The following is an 8,683-nucleotide window of genomic DNA, read 5'->3' as shown; positions in this document are numbered from 1 at the left end:
GGAGGAGGAGGGGAGGGAGGGTGGGACAAAGGCCTTGGGCTCAGAGCAGCCTTTGCTGTCCTCCCACCACCCCCTGCCCTGGGCTCAGCTCAGGGAGGGTCCTGGGTGAGCAGCACCTGGGACAGAAGGGCAGAGGCGCGGGTGCTGGGAAGGGGGCTGCGTGAACTCCGCTGCGTGGCCCTCCCCGCAGAAGCCTCTGCCTGTAGGTCTTCTGTGGCTTCACTCTAGACGCCCCACCCCAATACTGAGTTGTTCCCGAGCCAAGGGGGTGGGGGGTGGGGAGGGATCTACGAGCCTCCTGTGAAGGGCTGAGCTGGGCCCAGAGGCCCCTGGCTGGTGCTCTAATCTCCCTCCCCTATCACCAGCCTCTCCCTGGGGAGTCAGGCTGCTTGAAAAAATGGGGTCTCCACAGGGCCTGAGCCCTTTTGGGCCACAGGGTAGCAGAGCAGGGTAGGCACCAGGGCACCCAGAGATTTCCCAACTCTCCCAGCAGGCCTGGCTGCATCTGGGCACCCTGCCTCAGGCCCTGGTCTAGACTGATCAGCAGGTGACCTTTGCCCAGTTCCCTGAGCCCTCCGCGCCCCCTGTCCAGGAGACCATATAAAACAGGCCAGAGCCCTCTTGTCTGTCTATTCAGCTCATCCCAGGAGGGAGCTGCTCCAGGTAATGGCCCCTGGGGAGGAGGGGGAGGGGGAGGAAGAGAGGAGAGCGGGATGGAGGGGCACAGTAGCGTCCCTGTCCGCACCAGCCAGCACAGTCTGGAGAAAAGCTTGCTGGGGCCAAGGAAGCTGCAGGGCTGGGGGAGCAGCTCCCACCACCAGGGGCACGCTGGGGGAAACCGAGGCCCACGGAAGACAGGGCCCTTGCCCAAAGCTGCATCGGGTGTGGTGGCACAGCTGGGACTGGAACTGGCTCCAGATGCGCACGCTCTGCCCTCATTGTGCATGGTTAAGGCCGCAAGGAGCCTTAGAGCCCCATTGTACCCCAGACGGGAAAACTGAGACCTGGACGGGGGTGGGGGGACAGGGATCTCCCCCAAGCCACCTAACCTGTTAGTGGCAGGAACCAGGCCAGAACCCTGGTGTCCCGACTCCTGGTCTGATGGGTTTTCTGCTCTCTCCCTCGGGGCCCACGCTCCCCCTCAGCCTGGCCCTGGAGACCCTGGTGTCTGAAGGCCCTTCAGCTCCCACATTAGCTGGCAGCAGGCCCTTCTCCTCCTGGCTTGACCCAGCTCAGGATCTACTATTGGGGCCACAGCACTTCCCCAGAGGAGAGGGGTGGCGGGGTTAAGGTACTCCTCACAAGACGCTTCCCTGCAGGAACAGAGACGCCATGCAGCCCCGGGTCCTCGTCGTCGCTGCCCTCCTGGTGCTCCTGGCCTCTGCCCGTAAGCAGCTTCGTGGGGACGGGGCTAGGGCTGGGGTGAGGGTGGCTGTCTGCCTGGAGGACCCTTGGGGATGGCTTGAGGATCCCAGGCCCTGGTGGGTGGCTGGGCAGAAGCGAAGGGCTCCCCAGAGGCCGATCCATTCCACTCAACCCAGCTGTCCCAGCAGGAGCTCTGGAGGCGGAGGACCCCTCTCTGCTGGGCCTTATGCAGGGATACGTGCAGCACGCCACCAAGACCGCCCAGGACACGCTGACCAGCGTGCAGGAGTCCCAGGTGGCCCAGCGGGCCAGGTACGCCCTCGAGTGTCTGTGCTCTGTACCAGCTCCTGCCCCAGACTCAGGAGGGCCCTGGCAGTGGGGCTGTGGCTCTCCCCCATCCCCCCAGCACCTGCATGACTCCGAGCCTCCTTGTCCCACTCAGAGAAATGGGGTCCCTCCCAGGGCTTCCTTGGGCTGCAGGGGGAGAGATGGGAGAGCCTCGACCGCCTCCTTCCTTTCTCCTCCCGGCGGCTCCTCCTGTCCGAGGCCCTCCTTGCTCCTTTATGGACCCTGCAAGGCTCTGAGGAAGGCCGCATCAGCTCTTGCTGCCATGTCTTTACTAGTGGAGCTTGGCCTGTGAGCTTCTCTCCAACCCGATTTCGGCTGTGTGTGTGTGTTTCTGCCTTGTGCCAAGCCCTGGGGCCCGGTGTGAGCAGAAGTCCCTCCTTCCCCACCCATCCGGCCCTGCCTCTAGTCCTCCCCTCTCTCAGCTCTCTTCCCGCCATCTCCCCTCACCGCCCACCCCCAGGCAGCCAGCATTTCCATTGCTGAGGCTTCCAGATTCTTAGAAGCTGCAGAGTGGGTATTATATTTGCCGTTTTACAGATGAGACAATCGAGGCTCAGAGAGATCCATGACCTTCCCCAGATCACACAGCTAATTTACGCTCTGATGATTTTCCGAATGAGAGACTGCGTCCCTCTCTGCCCCACCCCACTCAGAGCCACCAGGTCGTGCAACCCTGGTAGGCATCATTTGCTTAGAACAGACCAAGAGCTGGGGCCTTACGCATCTCCCACTCGAAGGCTCCTGTCCAACTTGCCTCAGACCTGGGGGTGGCACCACGGTCTGCCCCAACCCGGAGAAACAGGCTGGACTTGGGCTAGGGTCCCATTGCGCCGTTCAGCATCTCTTCTGCCTGGAGTGACGGGTGAAAGGGTCCCTGCCTGAGGTCTCAGGGGTGCTGCTCCGTGAGGTTGAGAGGGTCGGGGAAGAGGCAGTGTTGATATGGTGGGGACCCCACTGCCTTCAGATGAGCTCTCATGCCCGCCTCCATTGCTTCTCTTCACTGATTTAACCCCAGGGGCTGGATGACGGACAGTTTCACTTCCCTGAAAGACTACTGGAGCACGTTTAAGGGCAAGTTCTCTGGGTTCTGGGATTCAGCTTCTGAGGTCCAGCCAACTCCAGCCTTGGAAACCGCTTGAGACCTCGACACCCCGAGTCTTCCAGCCCATCCTCCTTGCCAGCTCCTTGGACAGGCCCGAAAGTCACCTGACAGTGACGGCATTCTCACCTCCCACCCCAGCCCAGACCTGGCCCAGCCCCAAGCTTGTTGTCCTCCCAATAAAGCTGGATGAGAAGCTGCCGTGAGTGGGACATCCCATGCGCGCCATGTGTGTTTGGGGTGGGCTCTTCTGCGCGTGGGCACGGGGCTGAGTCCGACTCAGGTAGGTTGCCTGAGCTGACCTGTGGGACACATGTCCCTGGCCCGCTCAGCCAGACTTGAGAGGAGGAGGCTAATGGGGAGTGTTTGGAGGAAGACAAGACTAGACTCTGGTCTTGGCGTCATCATTTTACATCAGCCTCAGTTTCTCATCTGTAAAGTGGAGGCAAAAATCTTATTTAAGATTTTATTTATTTGTTTGACACACAGAGAGAGATCACAAGTAGGCAGAGAGGCAGGCAGAGAGAGGAGGAAGCAGGCTCCCTGCTGAGCAGAGCCCCCGATGTGGGGCTCCATCCCAGGACCCTGAGATCATGACCCAAGGTGAAGGCAGAGGCTTAACCCACTGAGCCACCCACGCGTCCCTGTTGCAGATTTCTTGAACGAGTGAACGAATGAATGAATGAATGAATGAATGAAAGAAGACTGTGCACAACACCTGGTCATTGTTGTGGCTATAGGCTAAGCTGAATTCCCCCAGAGACCAGAATCGGAGTGAGGGAATCCAGTGTTCCAGAAGCTAAGAAGGAACTCCAAGTTACCCAACAGAGGCTGTTTCTCATGTGTCCCCACCATCCAAAAGATGTTCACCTCAGGGAGTCTCAGAATCACAGACTACTTCAGCAGGCCCTCACTCTTCCAGTGATAAAACTGAGGCTCAGAAAGGTGAAGGCCCTGGCCCAATGTCATGGAGTCCACAAATGACAAAGCCAGACCTCAAGCCCAGCTCAGCTGACACAGAGAAAACTTAGTTACTCGGCTACTGGGTGCCAGAGGGCTCCTCAACATATCTTGGTGGCATCGATTCATCCAGGCTCACTTGGAGACATCCGCTCTCTCTTCGGAAATCCACCTGGGCTTTTCTTCTGGCCCACCTGGGCCAGGGATCCCAGTACCCACACCTGGAAAGGGTTCTCCCCCAGATCTCGCCTTGACACCCATTGTAGCTCTGGATGGTTAGAATGACAAAGCCCATTCCTTGATCCAAGAGTTGCTGAGACACACCAGAGATGGAGGAGGGGCAGGGGGTCAAAGGCCTTGTGGGGGGCTGGGAGGGAAAGCTCCATCAGTGCTCTGCCCAGGTCTCTGATCTGTGAGGCCATGTGCACACACACAGGGGCGTGTGGCCTGAGTGTGGAGAGTGGCTGGCGGTGGACAGGGGTGCATGCTTGGGCACGTGTATGCCTGTGTGCACAGCCGTGTGAACTTGAGTGCCTGGCCACATGCTTTAAAAAAAAAAAAAAGACCTTGGATGGGTCTGGAAAGGGCAACCCAGCCCATCCTGCTCTTTGGCCTTGCTTGGGGAGGGGCTTGAGCTTCAGCTTTCTCATCCGAGCCGTGGATGTGGTGGCTGTCTGCCCAGGATTTGGGGAAGAACACAGTGGGATGACGGATATGAATGCATCTTGGAAATACAAGAGGCTGATTCCCTGTAAGAGGTGGGGATTATTGTTCTGACCAGGCTTAGAGCCCCTGTGGTGGGGTGGGGTTGGGGGGGATGGCTGGCTGACACAGCTGTGCAGGAAGAAACATCAGCCATTTCTGGAAAGGGCAGGACTGTGAGGAGTGCCATGTAACCCTTTTAAAAAAAGGAAAGGAAGCATCTGTTTCTTCATTTTTTAAATTACTAAAGGAGGAAGGAGCAAAGGCCAAGCTCCTCATGTGAGCCTGCCCTCATCCTTCCCGCCCCAGCAGCTCCTGGAGGCCCACCCCAGCTGGCCATGAGTGGGAGAGCTGCCAGAGAGTTCCAGCCTGGCATGGGGGGGTGGGGGTCAGGGTGGACACACCCAGTGGGGTGGGGGGCTGGCGGGGTGGAGGGAGCCCTGTTTCTTGCGGTCCTCAGAAGGGCTGCAGTCCTTATCTGAGGCTCTTGCTGGGCACTTAGCATTGGATTGTCTGTCACCTGGCCTGGTCCTCTCTTACTCCTTTCTGTTTGGCCATCCTTGGGAAGGGGGCGCTGGTGCATTACTTCCCTCCTAACAGCCAGGCCCTCACAGGTCTGCAACCTTAAATGGAGGTCCCGAGGGGGCCCAGGTTCCAACTTATGGGCTGCAAAATCGGCAGGGAATTTCCTGCCCTCCCCCCCACACTCTGGCCCAAAGGCCGTGCCCCCACCCCCTTCCTCCCATGGCCCGCACCTGCTCCCGTCCTCCCAAAAAAAGAATTTACAGTTCTCAGAGCATATTTTATTGTTTAAAAATCGTAAGTGAAGATTCAAAACACACGCAGCCCAACACAGGTGTCCCACTTTGGAAGTTTATTTTAAGAACCCGATGCGCCGAAAGGGGAGCCCCGGGAGGGGTTCCTCGGGTCCGGGGCGCATCACTGGGTGTTCAGCTTCTTGGCAGCCTCATCGACGGCAGCCAGCAGGCTGACCTTGAAGCTCTCCAGCACCGGCAGCAGGCCCTGGCGGAGGTCCTCGAGCGCGGGCTTGGCCTTCTCGCTGAGGGCGCTCAGGTGCTCGCTGGCTTTGGCGTGGTACTCCGCCAGGCTGGCGCTGCCGCCCTCCTTGAGCGCCTGCAGCCTGGTGGCCAGGCGCTCACGAAGCTGGTCGCTGTAGGGGGCCAGGTGCGCGCGCAGCGCGTCCACGTGGGTGCGTGCGCGGTCCCGCAGCTCCTCGCCCAGTGGGGTCAGCTTCTCCTGCAGCTCCTGCAGCTTCTGGCGCGCGCCTTCGCGCAGCTCCGTGCCCAGAGGCGCCACCTTCTGGCGGTACAGCTCCACCTCCTCGTGCCACTTTTTCTGGAACTCGTCCAGGTAGGGCTGCACCTTCTGCTTCACCTCCTCCAGGTCCTTGCTCATCTCCTGCCGCAGCGCCTCCGTCTCCTTTTCCAGGTTATCCCAGAACTCCTGGGTGACCGGGCCGATCTGTTCGCGCAGCTTGGCCACCGTGCCGCTCAAGCTGTCCCAGTTGTCCAGGAGTTTCAGGCTGAGGAGTTGGGGAGGGGAGAGCGAGGGGCTCAGGGGTGGCCTCCCTGGCACCCGGGTCAGCCTGGCGCCCCGGCCTGGCTGCAGGGAGGCCCGAGCAGCACCTGTCCCGGATGGGCATCAACCCCGGGTGACCAAGTCTGGCCTGGCTTTCCCTACACCCCACCTCCCCCAGGCCAGCTGGGTGCCACGGTCCTCTTGGACCCAGGAGCTAGCAGAGACGGAGCTGGGTTGGGTGCCCCGTCTTGTCTGTCCCCAAAGCTGGGCCTTAAGGACCTCGTCTCTATACTTGGAGTCCCTCGCCCTCTCTGGAGACGGCCCTCCCTGTTGCTGGCCAGGAGCAGAGGAGGGAGTTAAGAATGGGAAGGCGCTTGCTGCCCTCCGAGGAGATGATGGGGCTGTGACTGCTGACCGGGCAGCACAGACCTGCCCCTTGCTAGGGTGCTATGGACCTTATTCTCCCTAAAATGAGTACTGAGATCCCATTCTGGGATCTATGGGGCCCAGGAAATAGCAGGTGGGGATTCGGCCAGTCTGGATACATCTTACCACAGACCTCTCTGCCTTGCGGGACCAGCCACCCCTGACCCTGTCCCCCAGCCCCTCCCAGCCCCGGGTTGGGTCCGTACTTCAGCTGTTTTCCCAAGGCGGAGGCTTCAAACTGGGCCACATAGTCTCTGCCGCCGTCTTTGACTGCGTCCACATACACGGTGGCTAAATCCTTCACTCGATCCCAAGGTGACTGGGGTTCATCTTGCTGCCAGAAATGCCGAGCCTGGCTCCCTGGGGTGAGAGGGGAGACCCAGATCAGGCCAGCTCTGGACTGGGCTGGCTTAGAGGCTTTGAGGCAGAGGCAAGGGGATGAGTGAGAAACTATTCCCGTGTCCAGGAGGGTGGCCCACAGGGGCTTAGGGAGAAGCCCCCCCACCCCCCACCACCATGGTTGGCTTCCTAGGTTGGGAGGCACCTACCTGTGAGGAAGAGCACGGCCAAGGTCAGCACCACCGCTTTCATCCTGAAGGGATGTGGGTGACCTGGAGGAGAAGAGGGTCCCGGCTGAGTGGGGCAGGCCTCTAGTGTGAAAAGCCCAGGGCTCCCCCACCCATTTTACCAGGGCACAGGGTGGGAGAGGGTCTCAGTACCCAGAGCCCCTGCATGGGGCAGAGTCTGGGGCCAGGACCCCAGATTGGATGCCCAGAGTAGGAGGCAGGGGAGCAGGCAGCCACACTCACCTCCGAGGATTCCCTCGATCTCTAAGCTGCCCTCTCTCCCAGCCTATTTATGTCTCCAGGCAGGGGCTGGGCTGGGAGGCTGATAAGCCCAGCCCAGGCCTTGCTGCTGCTCACTGGTCCTGACGATGTGGAACTTAGAGTTCAAGGATCAGCTCTGTCCCCGGGGCCGGACAAATAGAGTGGGCAAACAGGAAGCTGCGGGGGCTGCAGGGCCAGGGATCAAAGGGTTCAGGTGGGGGCCAGAGGGGGTGGGAGCAGGCTTGCAGGCCCTCAGGGTCGGGGTCATCGGCACCCATCCCTTCTCCGGGGGGGATGTGTGTCCGCCATTGTTGGCTGTGCCAGTGCAGCCGGGAATGGAAGCAAGAGACGCCAGCTGGCCAGGGGTGGCTGGGACTCCTCCCCCAGGAGATGTCCCCCCCCCACACTGTCCCCTTGCATTCCAGGGAGATGACTCGGCCCCCACCCTGTCCTTCCCTCCATGGGCAGCAGACCCTCTCCCCACCCCAACACCCTGCGGCCTCTTTTGTCCCAAAAGGTCAGCATATCTCTCCAGGCTCTCCCAGACCTCCCAAAGCCTTACCCTCAGCTGGAGGGGACCCGTGGTGCCAAGAAGTGGCCTGTGCAGAGCAGAGAGGGCTTTGTGGCCCCCAGCCTGAGATTTCAGGGACTTTGGACATTTCCAAACCAATTCTAGGAGACCAACATGGAGTGCCTGCTTTTGATTTTGTCATGTAAAAATGTTACCCATACACGCCCCAACCCCACCCACCCCCCAACCCCACCCATCTCTACCACGACCAGCACTTCAAAAAAGAAAAGTTGTTTTTTTTTTAAACATCACAAAAGGGCCTCATGTCAGAACAAAGAGCAGTCACTTAAGCTAATCCCTACATCTTGGCACTGTTGCTGTTCACCTGTGGGTGTGCGCCCTATAGTGGAGACCGGACTTCAGCAGTTCCCGGGGCAGGTCTAAAGACCTCTGCCTAAGGAGAGCCGTAGGAGACCTGGTTACTCACTTCATTTTGCCTCCCACTTGTGAAATCCTGGAGGAGGATCGGGGGCCAGTTAGGTCATCTCTCTGAGCCTCCGTTTCCTATCAGTAAAATGGAGACCAAAATGGTGGGGCTGTTGGAGGACCCGGAGAGTTCTGTAAATAAAGGCAAAGCGCCGTGTGCTCCCTTGCTTGATGGTGTTTGCAAGCCACTCTGCCAAAGGGGTCTCTTGGAAGGCTCAGCACCTCCAAGCCCAGCTCACTGATGGGCTCTGAGTCACGGAAGCTGGGGGGGGCCCAAGCCGAGAGGCTCTGTGGGACCAACTACTCCGGCCTCGCCCCTCCCTGCCGTCTTACAGATGAGGAAACTGGGGGGAGTGGACTGAATTTGCCCCAGGTCTCTGGTCTCTCAGCAAAGGAGAGGCAGGGCTGAACTTTGCACCC

At 59.8% G+C, this 8,683-nt stretch overlaps 2 protein-coding genes across 2 annotated transcripts; one reads left to right on the top strand and one right to left on the bottom strand.

The window, feature by feature from the left end:
* The first annotated feature begins 602 nt into the window (after positions 1 to 602).
* On the top strand, positions 603 to 3,013 carry APOC3 (apolipoprotein C3). Its single transcript, XM_004749898.3, has 4 exons — positions 603 to 663; positions 1,320 to 1,387; positions 1,554 to 1,677; positions 2,729 to 3,013. The coding sequence occupies exons 2-4, from the start codon at positions 1,333 to 1,335 to the stop codon at positions 2,850 to 2,852; spliced, it is 303 nt and encodes a 100-aa protein (XP_004749955.1). The 5' UTR covers positions 603 to 663; positions 1,320 to 1,332; the 3' UTR covers positions 2,853 to 3,013.
* Positions 3,014 to 5,262: 2,249 nt separating this feature from the next.
* APOA1 (apolipoprotein A1) lies at positions 5,263 to 7,344 on the bottom strand. The gene is made up of 4 exons (XM_004749900.3): positions 7,249 to 7,344; positions 6,988 to 7,050; positions 6,646 to 6,799; positions 5,263 to 6,017 (listed from the first exon to the last, which is right to left on the bottom strand). Exons 2-4 carry the CDS (start codon positions 7,028 to 7,030, stop codon positions 5,414 to 5,416), a joined length of 801 nt encoding a protein of 266 aa, XP_004749957.1. The 5' UTR covers positions 7,031 to 7,050; positions 7,249 to 7,344; the 3' UTR covers positions 5,263 to 5,413.
* Positions 7,345 to 8,683: the final 1,339 nt, after the last annotated feature.

The sequence above is a fragment of the Mustela putorius genome, unplaced genomic scaffold (genome assembly GCF_011764305.1).
Source record: "Mustela putorius furo isolate JIRA1106 unplaced genomic scaffold, ASM1176430v1.1 tig00000460_pilon_pilon_pilon, whole genome shotgun sequence".
Lineage (NCBI taxonomy): Eukaryota > Metazoa > Chordata > Mammalia > Carnivora > Mustelidae > Mustela > Mustela putorius.
The sequence above is the reverse complement of the archived record's forward strand: the minus strand, read 5'-3'. Positions and strand labels throughout refer to the sequence as shown.

Bases quoted from the DNA above. Each gene is read 5' to 3' on its own strand.
- APOA1 (XM_004749900.3), bottom strand. From the start codon at position 7,030: ATGAAAGCGGTGGTGCTGACCTTGGCCGTGCTCTTCCTCACAG. The intron at 6,800-6,987 runs GTAGGTGCCTCC...CTCTCACCCCAG, and splicing joins GGCCGTGCTCTTCCTCACAG to GGAGCCAGGCTCGGCATTTC. The intron at 6,018-6,645 runs GTACGGACCCAA...CCAACTCCTCAG, and splicing joins GCCTTGGGAAAACAGCTGAA to CCTGAAACTCCTGGACAACT.
- APOC3 (XM_004749898.3), top strand. From the start codon at position 1,333: ATGCAGCCCCGGGTCCTCGTCGTCGCTGCCCTCCTGGTGCTCCTGGCC. The intron at 1,388-1,553 runs GTAAGCAGCTTC...CTGTCCCAGCAG, and splicing joins GGTGCTCCTGGCCTCTGCCC to GAGCTCTGGAGGCGGAGGAC. The intron at 1,678-2,728 runs GTACGCCCTCGA...ATTTAACCCCAG, and splicing joins CAGGTGGCCCAGCGGGCCAG to GGGCTGGATGACGGACAGTT.